The following is a 19065-nucleotide window of genomic DNA, read 5'->3' as shown; positions in this document are numbered from 1 at the left end:
ACAATTTCAAGGTTGACTTACAGATAACAAAATTTTTAACAGAAATCCTTTGTACTGAATTGTCCTCCCGTGAGGATCTCAAATTGTTTTCCAATAATTACCCCTTAGGAGGGCCATGAAGCCTGGCGCGCCCCTTCGCTCTGTGGGCAGGCAAACGAGGACGCGGCTTGAATTGCTCCGGTTCCCTCGGCCGGAGGCGGCTGCCAGGAACCGAGGCTGGGCAGGCTCAGCCCCCAGCCCCCGCGCCCGCTTCCCAGTGGCCTTTCATCTGCTGCCCTTTCCATTTTCTGAACAGCAAAGATATGATGAACAGTGATTTAGCTCTAACCTCAAGCATCTCTACAATCCTATTCCAAATCCCCCAAAGATCAGAAAATGCAAGTGACTCAGGGAAGAAGCACATGAACTCTTTCAGAAGCAAGCACAGTCTTCGGAGTCATCACTTTGTTACACCTCTGGCTCTTCCTCTACGACAATCATCATTAGAATCTATAAAATAAGTAAAACTTCTATACAACGAATAAGGCTCTAGTCCATATTAATTCCCTTATACCTCCACTCACCGGCCTCTCCCTACAACTGTCCTTCTTTTCTCTTCCTCTTTTTTAGTATAATTTTATAACATATGCTTGTTATAAAAACATCAGCAGTACAAAAATCGTACGATGTACAGATGCGAACATTTCTCATCGCGCTCCCCCTGGAACGCACTTCCCCGGGAAACACTGTTAACTACTCGGCGTGTATGTTTCCAGGCATTATCTAGATACAAATCAGCACACAGGATCGTGTTTGCCAGAATTTCTTTCCTTTCTTTTTTTTTTTTCCTTAACAGATGTAGAATCTTACTGTCTGTACTGTTCTGTGCTTTCATTTCTCACATAACAATATATTGTGGGCACCTTCCCACAGTAACACACACACGCTTACCTTACTTACAGAATCACATTTTGCTAGTCCTCTCTTGTATGATAAACTGAGTTACTAGTCTTTTTTTAGTTGGTTTTAGGTTAACCTGTTCAAAGCATTAGAGAGAATTAAAGGCATAGAAGGAATCCTGGAGTAACTTCTTCAGGAAAATGAAGCATTCTTTTGAAACTAAAAACTGTGTATCTTAAATCATCTTATAACTGGGATTTCTTTTTTCTTTCTCAATCCAGGGTTCATTTAGAATAATTCCAGAAAGGAAGTGAATTTAAATCGCTCAGCTTTGAATGCAGCCCTCGGTGATAACTGGAGACTCTTCTCACCCAGAGCTTCCTGACCCAGGGTCAGAGTCACTGCCCTCATTGAAACATCTGCTTTCTCTACAGCTCAAAACTTGAACAGGGTAACACGGAACACAGAGGTCCTCTGGGGACAAAGCTCCTCCTTATAAAGCCAGCAGGGGCCCGAGGGGTTACTGATGCTCTAATTTCCTCGGGCCTGGATCAGAAGAGCTACAACTGGAGGAGGAAGAGGATGAGGAGGAGGAGGAAGAGGAGAAGGAAGAGGAGGAGAAAAGGCGAAGTGAGAGGTGTTGGAAGAAGGGGGAGGAGGAGGAGGAGGAAGAGGAGGAGCAGGGGGCGTGTCAGCCCTGTCTCAGGTGCAGTCTGCTCCGAAGAAGCCAGAAACCAAGCCTGGTGAAGTTTGAGAACTCATTTTCTGGTGAAAAAGAGTGAGTGAAGTTGCCAGTGAGAACTTTTGAAGAGCACCTCTCACGTGAGAGCCACGATCAGGCAGCAGAGTTTGTGGTGAGAGGTTACGGGAAAGAAGCAACTCGAGCGGCGGTCCTCCAGCGGCACCAGGCGTCAGGGCCACCCAGACCCTGGTACTACGCCAAGTGCCCGGCTGTGGCGGGGCTGGGGCTGGGCCCCCGAACCCGCGTTCTGACCAGCTGGCATGGGGGGCTGACGCTGCTGGTCTAGAGACCACACTTTGACTCAGAAGTTCCGTGTAAGTACTGGAGACTTAGTTAGCTGGTCTGCTCGGACTGCCCCGTGAGGCATGCAATGAACTTCACCATTCATTCTTTAAACGCTGAACAAAAACCAGGGCCTGCAAAACTGAAGATTTTCTGATTAAAAATAGACTTCAGGCTTTTATCCAACCCAAGTGAGCACTTTATTTAGTAAAGTTATTTTCGCTTCCTGCAAATTATTTTTTAAAGGACCAAAAAAATGCAAAGACAATTTTTAAAGTGCTACCTCAGTCTTTGAAGTTTAAGATTGACTTTTATTTGAGAAAAGTCACGTCAAATGCAAAGTAAAACAAATCAAACTAACCCAAAGATATAAACAACTTCAAAATAGAGTGGAGGAACAGAAGAAATCAAAATAAAACACTGTAATTCAACATCCAGTGGATCCCCACTGAATTCACCTCCATGCACAAAAATGCTATTTATCAAAAGCTCTTAAAAGTTGAAACTGGGTAATGTTAACACTGTCACTCATTTCTGTTAAAAAGCTTCGTTCCTTCCTTTTATCTCTGAGGCCTGATGTGTTGAAACATTCTACGGAAGAAGGGGACCTGGGAAGATGAACCGCAGACTGGCAGGATGGCAGAGGCATTCATTTTGCAAGGACCAGCACTGTTGAAGTGACTCTTCTCAGCTCAGCCTTATCTCCAAACATGACTCCACAGCTAATTTATGACTCTGCTGGATGGGCAGACAGGCCCCACATAAGGAAACAGTATGTAATTAAAGTCTCGTTTGAAGGGCAAATGTCAGCCTTCCATGTTTAAATGAAAGTAAGATTTAAACTCGCCTACGAGAGATTCTAGAAACAGTCACCAGAAGCCAAAATATTTGAAAATCCTCTTCTGACTTAGTGGAGGAACAACATGGTGAGCACTTCAGCCGTGTCCTTTCTCTTCCTTCTCCTGTAGGCAAGTCCCCCCGCCACATAAAAGCTCAACAAAGAACTGTTTTATACCAAAAGTGTGGAAAAAATAGAAAGATAGGATGACTCAGAATATGTTGGCGACTTAAGGCCAAAAAGATAAGGCTTCTTAGGACTGACGGTAATAAAACAGCCCCTAACATGTGTTAAGAGTTATTATGTGCCAGGCGCTGTAGTAAGTGTCCTGCCCAATGATCTCATGGAGCACAGCGTCCCTTTCATGGAGGTCCTACAGCTGTCCTTACTTTGTGATGACATCGGAGAGGTGAGGAAATCCAATGTTCTCGACAGCACAGCCACCAAACCCAAGTATTCAACCTTAACTCTGCACTGAGAATACAGTCTGTGCTTTCAGTAGGACAAGGGGTTTCAAGATTCTTGAACAGATTTAGTTATTTCTAATTAAAGAGGTAACTACTCTATTCATACTAGGGGTATATTAAATATATGCAAAAACATACAGCCAGGTTTCCAAATATACTGGAAGCCATTTTTAAAGAGTGATGAGGACAGAAGACTGTATTAGGGCTGATGTGTGTTGACTGTCATTAATGGTGACCCCAGGTACCAGGTACTAACACACCGGGTATCTTACCCATGCCACTTTTGAAAGTCAGAAGTCAAGCATGACTCTTCTGTCTTGGTTGATTAATGTCATAATTAAGAGCCTGTGGCTCGGGGCTAGACTGTCTGCTTCGAATTTTGGTTCTGCACCTTACTATTTATATGACCTTGGGTACCCGGTATTGCTGTGCCTCAGTTTCCCATCTGTAAAATGGAGCTGGCAAAGCAATATTACCAATTTCCTAAAGGACTAAAAGGATTGATTCATGTAAAACTCAGCTCAATAAAAGTTAGCATTTTTATTACATATTTCTCATAACCTGTCAATGAAATATTTATATAATCCTTCGTGTTTCATCCATTATAGAGTTTCACTTTCTCTAGAATAATTTACTCCCCCAGTAAGACGATTCTTTTAGCCAATTTGCAGTAAAGTGCAGCAGAAGATGAGGCAAACAAAAAGAAGAGATGGAAAAAATATAGCAAGAATAGAAAACATCAAATTTTAATTTTAAAAAATCACACAGTTGACTACTTCTGACATTTGGAGGAACTCGTGAGCAAAAGGAAGAGAGGGTAGGGAAAAAATACAGAAACAAAAAGTAAATTGTCCTTATTTGTACCAATGCCCATTCCCAAGACTCGGCCCTACCACGGCCCCCCGAGCCACCCGGTTGAGTGTCGTCAACCACTAAGCCACAGGTGCCCGGCTACCGGCAGCGGCTGGGCCCCTGCTGCGGCTAACCTGAGCTCTACGAGCCTGAGCAAAGTGAGGAACGAGGGCCCATGAGCAAGCAGAGGGTGGACAGAGAATCCCTCTGCCACATTCACTCCCCACTGGGGCTCCAGGGCCTGCCCAACACAGTGCTTCTCCTCTGCCTCTGAGTCTCTTTCACAGATCGTGGAAACTCTCTGTGACAGACACACTCCATAGCCCATGAGTCACAAACCCGAAGGGCCATCAGGCCACTGTTATCTGAGGCTAGAGTTTCCCCTCTCCAATCACCATGGCCTTCAGCGCAGGCTGTTCGCTAACTTAAAGCAGCTGTGACACTTCACGGCCAGGCTGCAGTTCTGATCACAATTGCTCGAACCTTTAAGATCAATGTTTTGTTTTTTTATTTTACTTTAAACATTTTATTGCTTATGCCATCACAGTTGTCCCAATTTTCCCCCCTTTGCCCCCCTCCACCCAGCCTCCCCCGCTTACTGTCAACCCCCACACTGGTGTCCATGTGCATGGGCCATTCATGCATGTTCTTTGACTAATCCCTTCACCTTCTTTCAATCAGTCCTCGTCTCTCCCCTCTCTCCCCTCCTCTCTTACAGCTGTCAGTCTCATCCATTTTTCAATGCCTCTGGTTCTATTTTGCGCATTAGTTTATTTTGTTGGTTAGATTCCGCTTATAAGTGAGATCATATGGTATTTGTCTTTCACTGACTGGCTTATTTCACTTAGCCTAATAGTCTCCAGTTCCTCCTTGCTGTTGCAAAAGGTAAGAAGTCCTTCTTTTTCACTGTTGTATAGTATTCCATTGTGTAAATGTGCCACAGCTTTTTTATCCACTCATCTACTGATAGGCACTCAGGTAGTAAATAGCGCTGCTGTGAGCATCGGGGTACGTAAGTTCTTTTGAATTGGTGTTTCAGGATTCTTAGGGTGTAATCCCTGTAGTGTAATTTCTGGGTCAAAGGAAAGTTCAATTTTCAATTTTTTGAGGAAATTCCATATCATTTTCCACAGTGGCTGCACCAGTCTGCATTCCCGTTAACAGTGCACTAGGGTTCCCTTTTCTCCATATTCTCACCAGCACTTGTTTGTTGATCTGTTTATGATGGCCATTCTGACAGGTGTGAGGTGTTATCTCATTGTGGTTTTGCTTTGCATCTCTCTGATGGCTAGGGATGCTGAGCATTTTTTCATATGTCTATGGGCCAAGGTCAATGTTTTGAATGCTGCACAAATGCCAAAGTAGCCATGTGATGTTAAGAATCATTCAGCAAGCTTTTTATTTACAGTACCAACGTGCACAGCATATAATTGCCTATGGCTATTTAAATTTGAGTAATACTACCTTAAGAAAGCCTAGTTTGAGAAATTCATAAGGATTTCCCCCTACTTTGGAAGAGAGCATTTTTCTACTATAAAACAACATGTCAATTTAGAGAAATTTTATCTTTTGATCAGAGAGGGAGATTTTTGTCACATATGGCCAATAACTAAAATGGAACCCACAAAGGGCATTAACATGAGGAGAAACAACACAGACAAACATACATGCTGGCTCCAGACCTCCCCACAATAGTGGGCATGTTCAGGATCCGCCTGTAGGAGGGGCACCTCACAGAGACAGGAAAAATCCTCTCGATCAAAACACGCCCAGAAATACTGAATTAGAACGCTACCACCAGTTCATCAACAATGAAACATGTGCAAATAAGAATAGTGCACATAAATTTTTCTTTACCCCTTAAAAATGGAAAAGGACAGAACTTTTAATCCTGCTCTCCCTCTCCAAGCCCCAAACCCCTGTAAAAGAGAACAAAAGCCAGCAGGATCAGAAGAGAAGTAATTCTAGGAAGAAAATTGCCTTTGGTTTTAGTATCTGAAAAAAAAACCAAAACAGAAAATGTGTAGCCCTAGTTGCTGGATTCATTGGTCTGACAGTTTCCAGAGAGTTTGGCGTTTGTGCTCAGCACGTCAGAGTGCCCCCCGGAACGTCCCCGATGTGTGGATGGGTGGACTATCCTGTTCACAAGTGCTCCCCACCCGCACGCCCAGCTCAGGGAGGCCCGAGAAGTCAGATCACGTCCCCAGACTCAGAAGGCGCAAGGAAGCCACTAAGGTAACACAGCTGGGTAGATGGCAGAAGGGGAATTTCAATTTTCTTTTTTTAAACCTGAAAGTCTGTTGCCTTTGTACTTCACATATCTCTTGAATACTGAAAACTAGCAAATGTGTTTACTACTCTTTTAACGACTCCACAATGACCACAAGTAATGCTTTACACTGTTAGGACACAACAGGGCCAGCACCCAGTAAGCCAAACCGTCAGAGGGTAATGCACCCGGTCTGCTGGATGCAAGCACCCAAGGAACTCTTACCTGGTGCTCCTGTGTACATGATGGAAAAGACATTTATCGCTATTGTAGCCGCATAGAACACTGGGAGTGCCCGCAGGCCATTGGGAACAGGGTCCTCCTGCGCAATAAGGAGATAAAGCAGAAAGTCAAGATTCAAGAAGGATCTGGGGCCAAAGCGGGCAACACGATATAAAACACTGTTACAATAAGGTCTCCCCAAACACCGACGTGGCCAAAACAGCTGACCGTGTCACTGCCATGTGATCTGCTTCACAAAAACAGCCATCGGCTCAGGCCACCTCCTACACAAATGCCATTTCAAAGAGCCCACTATTATGCCCAGCAGACACTTTAAAGCACTGGAATCACATGAGCTCATGTGAGTTCTAGAAACAGAGAATAACTGCTAGGTCAGCTCCTAAGAGCTGAAGCCTAGAGACTGGCATCTACCTCAAAACCTGTGGCATTCTCTCCTCTAGCTAAGTTTGGGTTTGGTCCTGGACAATCTACTTTCGACAAATTGTTATGAGACATAACCCTCTGAGGATGCCCGAAGAGAGTCGAATGACTTGAACACCACTGCATGCCTGTAGGTTTTAAGTCACTCTATTAACACAAGATATTTTAGCTCTATCAACATATAAAAAGCGAACATAATACCAAGTGTTACGATTTTTAAAAACTTCTCATAAGGTACCGTATTTAAGCTTCAATTATTAAAAGTTTAAAAATGGTGGGTTCTTCATCTAATAAAACATTTATTTACAACTTTAGCGTTCTAGTACAACATCCCCTACTACTTCAACAAGAAAGGTACTGCATACATTTTAGGCTGAATAATATCTAAGAGAATATTAGAAACTTAAGAGTTTTTAAGCAGACCTGTGAGGATTTTGAAACAAAAATACGGACTGAGAACTCCACAATGCAGCATTGGCCCATAGATGTTGCCTACATAATTCAAAAAATGATGTTTCTAATAACGATGTAAAACATTCATACATTTATATGCGTCTGCTACCCTCCCATGATAAAAGGAAAACCAGATTTAAACACGATATGAGCTACAGGAGTAAGGATACGGAGAGACTATCTCAAAGATTTCTGCTGCCGAGTGCAAACATGTTCGGAAATCAGGTGTGTTGCAGGGGCATCACTCCTCAAGAACCTATTGTGGGATGCCTCAAGCAGCCAGCAGCACTTGTCAAGAAGCTTGAGTTGATCAGTAGTAGTGAGGTGTAAGGAACAGTAGGAGCAGCGGCAGGAAGTGATTCAACAGTATGGCAGCCACCCCCAGATCAGGAAGGGGAGGTGAAGAAGAGCAAACATGAAGAGCCAGTGGGAAGGAGCTGGGACGAGGGGCACAGCAGCCTCCTAGCCTACCATGTTCCATGGGAACAGAAGCCTGGCCGAACCGAAAACAAAACAGTGGGGTGCCCGAGTGCCTACTGCCTCCGGCTTTCAAAATGTTTTTTCCTTCGGGACGATGGTTGCTACAGACAGACTCCCAACCAGTAACTTCTGAAGGTGTATAAGCCCTGAGTTTATGTTTTTAATCAAATCACCTTATGTTTTCTCAAATAACCTATTCTTACAACTCAGAGACAACTGCCTCATTGGGATCTGTCTCCTCTCCTCCTTCCTTCCTCTCCTCCTTCCTTCCTCTCCTCCTTCCTTCCTCCCTCCCTTCCTCCCTCCCTTCCTCCCTCCAACTCCCTCATCCTTCCTTCTTTCCTTCCCTCCCTCCCTCCCTCCCTCCTTCCATCCCCTGCCACCTTCCCAACTATCCACCATTCCCTCTTAACATTCCATCAGTGTCTTTGAAGTGCTAAGCGCGGTGCCAGGCACTGAAATAAAAAGTAAGACAGTGATTGTTTCTATTCTCACTGCTACTTATCTTATAGTAAAATAGCAAACAGACCACTAAGCAAGAAACACAGTACAGCATGCGAGTACAATGATGAGAAGGGACACAGTGCTATCGGTACAGAAGAACCAGCCAGAACCTGGGGTGGGGGAGGAAAGGCTTCCTGGGAAGCGACACCTGGAGGCTGAAGAGGAGCAGGAGTTTGCCAGGACAAAATGCGTTCCAGACAGAGGAAATAAAAAGGGTGAAGGATAACAGGCAAGAGGGGCTGACACCTTCCAACATGTAAACAAATATTAGTAGTATGGCAGGAGCCCAGGAGAGGGAATGGTAAGTCTGTACTTATCTGAGAGAACGAGTCTTTCAATGGACTACTAGGCGATGCTAAGAAAACACAGCTGCGTCTTTAAGTAAGGATACAGCTGAAGGGAGGGCTCAGCACGTGCTGTAACACAATGACCCCGGCCTGCGTTCTGGCTTATAAAATACTGCAACAACCCCTTGACAGTCAAAAAAATACAATCAATTTTTTTCCTAGAATACTCATCTCAATAAGTTTTCATTTTAGTCTCATTTTATTTTTGATAAACTATACCCCTAATAGGTATATTTCTTTCTTTTTATGTTTTTAAGGGTAGGAAAAAGTCAGTGTTTCAAGCTTGCTTTCTCCATTAAAAGGAAGGGAGGGAGGGAGGGACAAAGAACAAAAGCAAGAGCAGGAAGGAAAAAGGAAAAGGAAAAACACTACTTTTGGGTAAAGGAATTCTCCAGCTGTTTTTAGTAACAGTTTCAAAATCTAATTAACAGCTAGGAAATAATTACCTTTCCCTTTTGAGGTCCAATCACAATGCCTGGGAGTGTCGACTAATTAATTCAATCATAGGGCAAGAGACGGCATTTACAATGCTGGGTCCCAGAGGGTACCTTGGGTGCTTTACCTTGAATCTTTCCTCCTACTTAAAAGCAAAATCTGATTCTAACTCCAGGGTGCTGTGCCTTAAAAATGTAAAAATATGATTATTCCTCTAACCTCTCTCCTGATTAATTTCTATCGAATAGAACCAAAATTAGTTCCAAAACTTAATTTTTAACAAAACAGCCTCACTTACCTTTTTTAAGATGAAAATTCTGATCAGTACAAACAGCATGCCAGACATGAAACCAGACAACAGTGGAGATATAAACCAAGAAGCAACTGAATAATTTAAAGAAAGGTATAATGAATGTTAAAATGCTACAAAATTCAGGTCACATTTCTATAACACAATTGTAACAAATATACAGCACATACGGTAATAAAGATTCCTGGAGTTATTCCTCCTAACTCAGACCTAATGAGCCCTGCCGCCCGCGCAGAGCTGGCCTTCAGCACGTGCACTGTCCTCAGACGCTCGCACGCAGCCCCCCAGAACCCAGCCCACTCCCGGCACAGAGCCAGCCAAGGAGGCGCTCCCCGCGCTCTGGACGCAGGGGCGGGGCCTGACCCCCCACTGAGCCCCCCTCCCTGCTCTTCCTATCAGTCCATATGGAGACCCGGTCCTTGTTCCAACATGAGGGTGATGGCAAAGGTGGGCCCCCTTCCATTTCACTTGCCAAACCCAGCCTGGTACTGTCATCCTGACACCTTTAGCCACTAGCCTAGGAGTTCCCACCTCTGGTTACACATTGGAAACATCTGGGGAGTTTCCAAAAACTGGTTATTCTCCAATCCCACCCCCAGAATTCTGATTTGAAAGGTCTGGAATGGGTGCTGGGCATTGGTATTTTTAAACTGCTTTCCCAGGTAATTCTAATGTGCAGACAGGGTTGAGAACCAAGGTTCTTAAGACCTAGGCTCTAAAGCGACTTTCTGAGCCATCTGCGCCTCCATTTGGCAGGCCACGGATTGACTGGACCTACGGCCTCTGAGGCCACTCTGATTCTTAAAGGGACGAGCAACCCACAGGATGGAGATGGGGCGAGGGAGCGTTTTTCACAATGGGCGGGTTGGTACTTAGGGGGCTGCTGAATGGAGTTCCCTCTTACTAAAGGCCAGGGCCAGAAAGCAAGTTGCCAGACCTCTTAAAATAGTCCCTCTTGGGCAGGAGACAACCCAGAGGGAACATGAGGGTGCCTTTTCTGTGTGGGGCACGCTGGGCACTCTCTTGACTGCAGTGAGGTAAATAACACTGGGCCCACTTCGAGGCTTTCCCATGACCACGAACTCGGGCTCCTAGACACCAAAGGCATTTTCCTCATTAGGGCCTAGTTTTCCTGATTACAGACTGATTTCAATGAGGTGAACTTCTTTTCAGTCTGGGAACAACAAATAAACATTGATTTTCGAAAGCTGGATGACAACGTAACATTTGAAAAGAGTGCTTGGAGGTAAAAAATTCTCTAACACATAATAGTGCCTGTTAACCCTGTTAACAATCCCTGTTAGAAATTTTAAGGAGAAACATGTTACCTAAATAGGTCTTCTAAGCCTTAACATTTGAAGGAAAACAATATAATGGTAACTTTTAATAAAACTAACTCTAGAGAATGTAAACTTTCCTTCTCCAAAAAAAGAAAGGTAAAAGAAAACGGCAATTACCAATCTTGACAAGCTCCATCCATTGCACACCTTTTGTGCCAATTGCAACAAGTGAGAATCCTATAGTCGCACCAACGATGCAATGAGTTCCTGAGATCGGAAGTCTCAGGAAGGATGCAATCAGCTGCCAAACAGCTGAACCTAGAGGATTAAAGGTTAAAAAAAAGAAGAAGAAAAGAAAAGTCAGGTATAGAGCACAGCATCTCAAACAGCCACAAAAGGAAGAAGCACAAATTGCTATTCTCCATAACAACACTCCGTGAAGTTAATTCTCTGTGGGTGTTTTCTTTACAAAGTGCTAATAACGTCCTGACAAAATTACTCAATTAACTTTAGCCAAAGAAAAAGCCTTTGACATAATGATGATTTATTTAAAGAAAACTATTTAAGAAAAGTCTCCTGATGCCAGTTATTAACTGCCTTTGTCACCTTTAGTTAAGAGAGCTGATAATGAACTTCTGATGTGAAACGTGGCCAAGATCAAGCAAGAAATTAAGGACTCGAATAAACACAGAGAAACAACAAAGGCGGCATACTGGAAAAGATTTCATTGCAATTATGCCTTATAGTCACATAACAAGGCCTAAATATCGGCTGCGTCCTATTAGTCTGCACAAAAGAGAGTAATTTAACACCACGTTGCTGTCTGACTGTTGCCTCTCACATGAGAAGGAACTATGACATTTAGCCCAAAGATGGTCATCTGCTCTCAGCCCCTGTCCAGAATGATGGCGCTTTTCCTTGTTGGTTCTCTCAAACATCCTTATTCTTAGGAGTTAAGAGGATCCCTTAGCTGTGGCTTTGTGTCCTTTTACCTCGATTTCACCATTCTTTTCCAGGCTTAATGTTTTTCTAGGCCATAGTTCACTCTGTTCAGATATTCTCATAAGCAGATCAAATTTTGCAGCAAGTATTAAAAGCATCAGATGGAAGAGATCACTTTCAGACACAGTTGTTGAAAAGTTCATATAGAGAACAAAAGGTTTGGCCGATAAGCAGGGCCAGTTATTAATCCCAAATGTTAACTCTGGAAATCTGGTTGCTTGGCAGCAACAGAACTTTCAAGCAGTCCCTTGGCATTTTCTTCAAAAATATCTGAGTTACAGAGGATCATTAAAGGCTGTGCAGGTCCTGGTTCGTGAGCAATGCTGACAGCTGCTCCATGAGCACTGGGCATTTTGACCTTTGAGCTGCAGTGGGCTGTGACCCCGGGGCTAAACCTGAAGCGTGTGCTGGAAGGAGAAGGGGCCAGCCCTGCGCTTCCAAGCACCCAGCCTTCCCAGCAGACAATGCCGTAGACCTTCACAGGGACTACATGGTTGTTTTTAAAAATAAAGCCAGAGTTTGGGATGTGTTTCGTGGCACAGAACCATAACTTAAACAAACTTGGTGATTTCTATTTTTATAGAAATCTAAATAATCTAGTGATGTGAAGAGAAGGATATAAACTCACCCACATGGATTCAGACCATGAGATTTTTCCTTCCTGAGAGCTGCCATTTTTCCCCCTGGCTGACTTTATAACCTGTGTCCCGGACAGCTGGGTTTGTGAGGAAAGGTAGGGAGGATGGGGGCTGCCGGAGAGCGGGAAGGGGGAAAGGAAGAGCGCCCGTGGGGCGGAGTGAAGGCGCGGATGAAAGGAGAGGGAAAAGCCGGCAGGTGTTTGCAGGGACCTGGCAAAATGAGAGAGGGTGAGAGCCCACCTTAGCCTCAGGAATTTCTGAAGGCAAATGGGATTACATTCACGTGAAGAAAAGCAGTGGGGAAAAGAACTATGTTTTAACCTCAAATCATCATCGGCTACTAAAAAGAAAGGGGTGAAGTACAGGATAAGGGTATACGCCAAAACCTAGGGAAAGTTGGGGGAAACGGACACCTCTGAGGCAGGAGGTTCCTGGGAAGACGAAAGAAGGGCAGAGGAAGGTTCAGGGTTACCATGAAGGCAGGCAGGCGGGGGGCGGGGGGTGCGTGCAGGGCAGGGGGGAAGCTCACAGTCGTGGGCAGAGAGGGCGCTTTCAGGGGACTATGCACGGCTCAGTGTGGTCCAAGGAGATGGCTTCTTCATGCCATTGTGGGTATTTCCATGGGAAAATGATGACTTCAGAATTCCCAGTAGATTTTTGGAACCATTGATGGTTTCATACTAAGTGGACTGACTATTGCTTTAGGGCTAAGCTAGAGTCCCAAATGAGAACTTGTTCAAGAAGTTTAGCGGGCACGAACAATACCTTCCACCCAACCAACCGACACCACCGCAACTCTAAGAGAAAGCATAGACCCATGGGCTTGGGGAGAAGTTTCTTAAGAAAAAAGAGAAAAAATAAAATAAAATAGAATAAAAGGACAGCAGGAGGAGAGGGAGAAAAGGTACAGATGTAGAATTTAGAAGAGAAAGATTGGGAGAATTCAGACATCTGAACAGAATCAGTTTTGATTTTGGCCAATAATAATTATACCACCATCTTAAATTTACATAGTTCCCATTTGCGAGGAACCCAATTTTGAAAATCTAGGTAACCCATATAAACTTCCAACAAAACAGGCTTTGAGAGTCATCTAACCACACACACTCACACATACACGCACAAAAAGGGGAAGGAGGAGCAGAAGGAGGAGAAGAAGAAAGAAACCAAAGCAAACAAAATCAAGTTATTCAAGCAAAACCTCAAATTGCTTTGGTTAACCTAAATTCTAGTTGCGGTAAGTCTCCTTCATTCTTTTAGCACAGAGCCAGAGGCAGGGGTGGGAAAACTGTCCGCACAAAAAGTCAGCAGTGATATAAGCTCAGCTCACAGGACTTTCTGTCCAACTGAGGGCCTCAGGGCGGCCTCACTCACAAATCTCTTCCATAAGCGCCACCGTGCCTCAAGGTGCACCCAGCTGAAAGGAGAACCTTCTGTTACTATTTAATTTTATCCGTGTTTTTCTTTATTTCTCCCCTACCTTCAACATATCTTGCCCACATCATCCTGACTGAGAAATCTTAATTTCAGGTCAATATGATTATGTCTTGGGTATCTATCAGAGCTATACAAGGGTGAATTTTACAAGTAACTGTTATTTTTTCCATGAGAATTTTCCATTACATCTGACTAGAGTAAAAATATATGTTCACTGATGTTGAGTAAAATTCAATCATTACAATAGCTGCTGGAATTAAAGCAACTGTGAACCTTTCATCTTTAACACACAAAATGTTCAGTGGAGACACAGGAACTCCTTAGCATGTGTTAACCAGCCTACTATGCTTAGCAGTATTTAATACCTTAGAACACTGGTCTGCTTTGGGTCAAATGCTTCAACAAGTCCTCAGACTAACTTGCTGTAATAAAAAGATGATGGGTCATCTTCAATTTGGCAAATAATTTCCACATCCTGGGCGTTTAAATAATGCCAGTGGCAATAAGTCACTAGGAACCTGTGGAATGTAGCTGTGTTCTTGGTACACCAGCATCTTACTTCCTACTGCAGGACTCTTCCTACAAAAGGATATGTCCTGCTGAAAGCAGAAGGCAGTAGAATCCCTCTCGAACCCTCTGCTCCCTAACCAAATTACCCGTACTGATCAGCTGTCTGCTGTGACATCATCTCTACCTAGAGGCAAGCAGAGTAAAGAGTCCTGTGAGCTGCTCTCCAGGCGTCTCTGCCTGGACACTCTTTCCAGCTGTAGCGAGGCAGTGAGGGCCGGGCCCCACAGCGCTTCAAGCCTGCGGTCACCTTGGGCAACGGAGGGAGCACACCGGCGGACCAGTCTGTCTCCTATTAACATACTTCACTGCCTTCAGCGCTCCTCTTTCATCTGACAATCCGAAAGCCCCAGTGAAGGTCGTACTATAAACAGGTGACATACAAATGATCTGTTGACCGGAAAGCGAAACAAACATACTAAATGGAGCTCCCAGAGGTAGAATCAGAAAATCAAAACAAAAACCAACAAAAGAATCACAAACAATGTAGAAGACCAGAATTCCTTGAAACACAAACACTTAAACTGGGACTACGAGTTAAATGAATAAATATTGTTTTATTGGCATCCAAGTTTTCAAAACATTGTGTCCTAACTGATTTTTAAAAGCCTATGAAAAAATGGAAATAAACCTTAAGGGAAATCTCTTAAGCAGATCTTTCAAACACATTTTCTTAGACATGCTATTTTTCTAATAACTTTCAAACAACTTTAAAACGACAAAGAGCTGCCCTTCAAATATCCTTCTGCACTTTATGAAAAGTACTCAGCTGAAATCTATTTTAACCAAGTTTGCTAAAAATTTGGGAAAATGTGTTTGCTTGATATTTGAACACTCAGAATAACAATCAACTTAAGACAGAGAGAGCAAAAATAAGGTACAGTAAATATAAAACCTCACACCCAATTTTTACAAAGCTAAAGCACAAATCACATTTATGGATATGACAAAAGCATTACAGGGAAGAGGGCCAGTGAACACACTTCCCACAGGTATAAAGAGTAACGCTACTTACCGACCATTGCGCTAACTTCCCCGGCCATTAGTGTTTCTACTGTCTCGTTGTATAGGTTCACATCGATGATACCTTTACGAATGGTCTCCCCTACTTTGGCTCCCAGTAACACCGAGCCTGTGGTTTCAAATATTGAAGCCAAAATGCACGCCTGCCTCAAGGTCACCACGCCGGAGCCCACAGCAGTGCCAAATGAATTGGCAACATCATTTGCACCAACAGAAAATGCCAAAATAAAAGCTATGATAAAACCTAAAATGACCATCCACAAATATTCATTCATGGCCATTTTGGAAAGTGGGCTCTGGGTACTTTTCTTTTGCAGAAATATTTTCAATAAACGAAGCTTGAGGTTATAAACGTCGTAAGGCTGAGAGTTCTTGTAAACAGTGAGTTTGCTCTGGAAAGTGCTGGACAATGTTAGAGCCTGAACAAACTGCTAACTGCTGGTTTTCAAACTACTGTCAGTACAGTTCATTTGGTTGTGTTCAGTCAGCGGTAAAACACATTCCATATTTTTCCTCCCAATCTGGGAAAGCTGTGATGTCTCCTCCTGGAACAGAAAGAAAACAAAAAGAAATCAATTACCTTAAGCAACCTGTAACAGTTTGTTCTTTCAGAAATAAGTGGTGTTTTTAAAGATTTATTTATTTATTTTTAGAGACAGGGGAAGGGAGGGCAAAGAGGGAGAGTAACCTAGATGTGCAAGAGACACGTCGATCCCATCAGAGAATTGAACCTTTCAGTTCATAGGTCGGCATCCAATTCACTGAGCCACACCCGCTGGGGCCAGAAATAAATGTTTTAAGCCAACTAACGGGATCTAACTTTGGCATGTGACAGGTCTAACCATAAAGCAACTCAAGGAAGACTGTAATTATGTCAACTAACCTCCCACTCCAAAAGAAAAAAAAACAAACCCAAAATCTGATTTCTAGAATAGCAGAGGTTGCACACTTTAGAATTACAAAACTGATGGTAAGCCTTAATGGGACACATTTTCATACAACCTAAAAACTTTATTTGGTCATTATTTTCAGAAAGGAAAAATTGCCTCAAATGAACAAAAGATAAATAAGTGAGAAATTCAGAGTTATAAATTTTTTCAAATATGGGGAATGCACCAAATTCCTTGGAACAGTGATTTACCAAGCCCAAATCTGTGACACCAAGGGTGTGGCTGCTTATCTACCTGCACACTTAGGCATAAGGAACGCGCTCTTTACATTGTGACTACAGGACGCGTGTCTGAAAGGAAGTTTACAGGTTCTGGTATAAAGCGACTCATCCAGAAGGTGACAAAGGCCGGAGCTGACAGGCCTCACCAAAGGAACAGGGAAAGCTGGTGAATGACGCCATCCTACTGACATCCAAGTCGGGCCACGTCACTATTCCACTGCCTCCCATCTCACAGAGGAGAAAAAGCCAGAGGCCTCACGACAGCCTGTAAGATGCTCCGAACCTTCTAAGAGATCCGCTCCCAGCTTGCTGACCTCAGCTCCTGTTCACCCCCTTCCCTCGTTGGCTCCTTGCCTTTCCTAGCAAACATCAAGCACTCACCTCAGGGCCTTTGAACCTGCTGATTCTCTGCCAGGAAAAGACCCCCTGACAGCTGCACAGCTCCCTCCACTCTATTTAGGTCTCCGCTCAAATGTCACCACCAGAGAGCCTTCCCTGACCTTGTGAAGGAGCAGCCCCTCCCCCATGCCATTTTCATCCCCCTCACCTTGTTTTCTTTTCTACTTATCAACTCATTCATTCATTCACTCGCTCACTCACTCATTCATTCATTCATTGTCTGTCTTCTCTCACTAGGATGGAGACACCTTGTTGGACTCACTACTGTATCTCCAGTACACAGAATCGCGCTCGGCATGTGGTGAGCCCGAATAAATTTGTTGAATAAAGAAAGAAGCTATTGAACAAATGAAGAAAAGTCTTGCATATTCCTCACTCTGAGATGAAAAGGAGGTGTCATAAAACTAATATATGTCTGCAAAGTAAAAATGTCACTAAAAGCTTTGGAATTCTGGTATTCTATTATTATACAGTATGATGGTACTAGGCACATAGAAGGGTGTGCCTAGTACGGTGTAGTTCTTCAAAAATGCTTACTGAATTGAATAAATTAGGCTCATACACAATATAACGACCAATCAACATTAAGGTTACATAGGGGAATAAAAGCAGGACACAAAATTTTATGTATGCTGTGATTATGGCAATGTTAAAAATGCACATAAAAGGACCAATAGTGGTTGAGTTTGAGTGGTAGCACTATAGGTGATTTTTTTTCCTTTCCTCCAAAAACTATAAGTTGTGGTTATGTGCTTTCCATATTAAAATAATATATAACAAACAAAACAAACATAGATTGAGCACCATCTATGCATGCAATGCTATAGGCCGTATAATAATATAGAAAAGGTACACCAACACATCCGATCGTTTCTAAGATCTGTAGCCCATGCAATTCTGCAAATTCAGGTCTCAAGTGAGACAAATGAAAAGACCATTCTCAAGGCAAAAGACAATATTTTATTAATATCATGGGCACATTAAAGCTATAAATGAAAATACAAAATAAAAACTATTATGGACCAATAGCATCTATCCTAAAATATAAAGAATTCCCCGTTTGTCAGGTTAGGTTGCCAGCAGGGCAAACAAGAGGCACACTGAACACATATTTACTGAGAACCTCCTCTGTGACAGTCACTAGGAATAGAATGAGCAAAAACGGACGTGGTCCTGGCATACATGGGGCTTCAGCCTAGGGAGGGAAGTAACTCCGTGCGTGGCCGCAAACTGTGGCAAGTCCTGCAAAGGAAGGAGGCGTGTGTCGCACAGCATCAGGAGGGCATAGACGGGGGCGGGACAGGCTCCCCTGCAATCTAAAGGCCGGGGAGTGAACCCTGGGACGGACGGGCACGCTGGGCACTTCCCAGGTGGGAAGGAGCGAACGGGGAGAGCAGTCTGGAGGCGGGCCAGTGTGAGGACATCACAATGCCAGTTACGCTGGGCCATACTGAAGACTGGCCACCGTGAGAACAAAGGGGTGACGCTGCAGGGTTTTAATCAGAGGGGTGCCGCCCTGATCAGATTTACATTTTTGCAGATTATTCTGGCTGTAGGTTATTCTGGAGGATGAACTGGATAGAAGTTGAGTGTGAATGTGGAGAGACTAATTACGAGGTTCCAGCCTGGTTCAGGCACAAGGGAGGTCTCCTGGACCGGGTAGCGGGGTGATGACTTCAGGAGGTCCTTCAGCACCTCAAGTCAGTAGGACTTGGTGATGGTTTGCACATGGGTGTTGAGAGGGGAGAGCCTGTTATTCACTTGTGGAACGGGACTGAAGGATAACTGAGTGTTTTTCTCCTTTTGCGTTGTTTTTAGCGTGAGGATGGGCTGTGACGACGGGCTCACTTGGGACACACAGAGGTAACTCACCGGAGCGCAGCGCGAGCGAGAAGGGCGGTTCGATGGGGCACCCCAGCGGGCGTGTCCCTGGCCCAGTTTAGCCTGGGGAGGGTTTTGATCATCTGTACAATTTTGAGAAGCACCATTTCAAGCCAGAGATTCCCTCTCCTAGTTAGGTAATCTTG

The 19065-nt window shown here is 43.9% G+C and overlaps 1 protein-coding gene across 5 annotated transcripts in view; it reads right to left on the bottom strand.

Moving 5' to 3' along the window:
- Nucleotides 1–19065, bottom strand: part of SLC20A2 (solute carrier family 20 member 2) — a 96311-nt gene that overhangs the window by 24485 nt on the left and 52761 nt on the right. For all 5 annotated transcript variants that reach the window (XM_054565945.1, XM_054565944.1, XM_054565946.1 and 2 more), the window contains 4 exons: nt 15461–16013; nt 10979–11119; nt 9510–9595; nt 6555–6651 (listed from right to left, as the gene is read on the bottom strand). In XM_054565945.1, coding sequence (XP_054421920.1) covers nt 6555–6651; nt 9510–9595; nt 10979–11119; nt 15461–15749 — 613 coding nt within the window. In that variant the 5' untranslated portion in view covers nt 15750–16013. The remainder of the gene's footprint in view (nt 1–6554; nt 6652–9509; nt 9596–10978; nt 11120–15460; nt 16014–19065) is intronic.

The sequence above is a fragment of the Pteronotus mesoamericanus genome, unplaced genomic scaffold (assembly GCF_021234165.1).
Source record: "Pteronotus mesoamericanus isolate MK-2021 breed Mesoamerican mustached bat unplaced genomic scaffold, CSHL_Meso_final contig_169, whole genome shotgun sequence".
In the NCBI taxonomy this organism is placed as follows: domain Eukaryota; kingdom Metazoa; phylum Chordata; class Mammalia; order Chiroptera; family Mormoopidae; genus Pteronotus; species Pteronotus mesoamericanus.
Note: the sequence above shows the minus strand (reverse complement) of the source record. Positions and strands in the feature narration are given on the sequence as shown.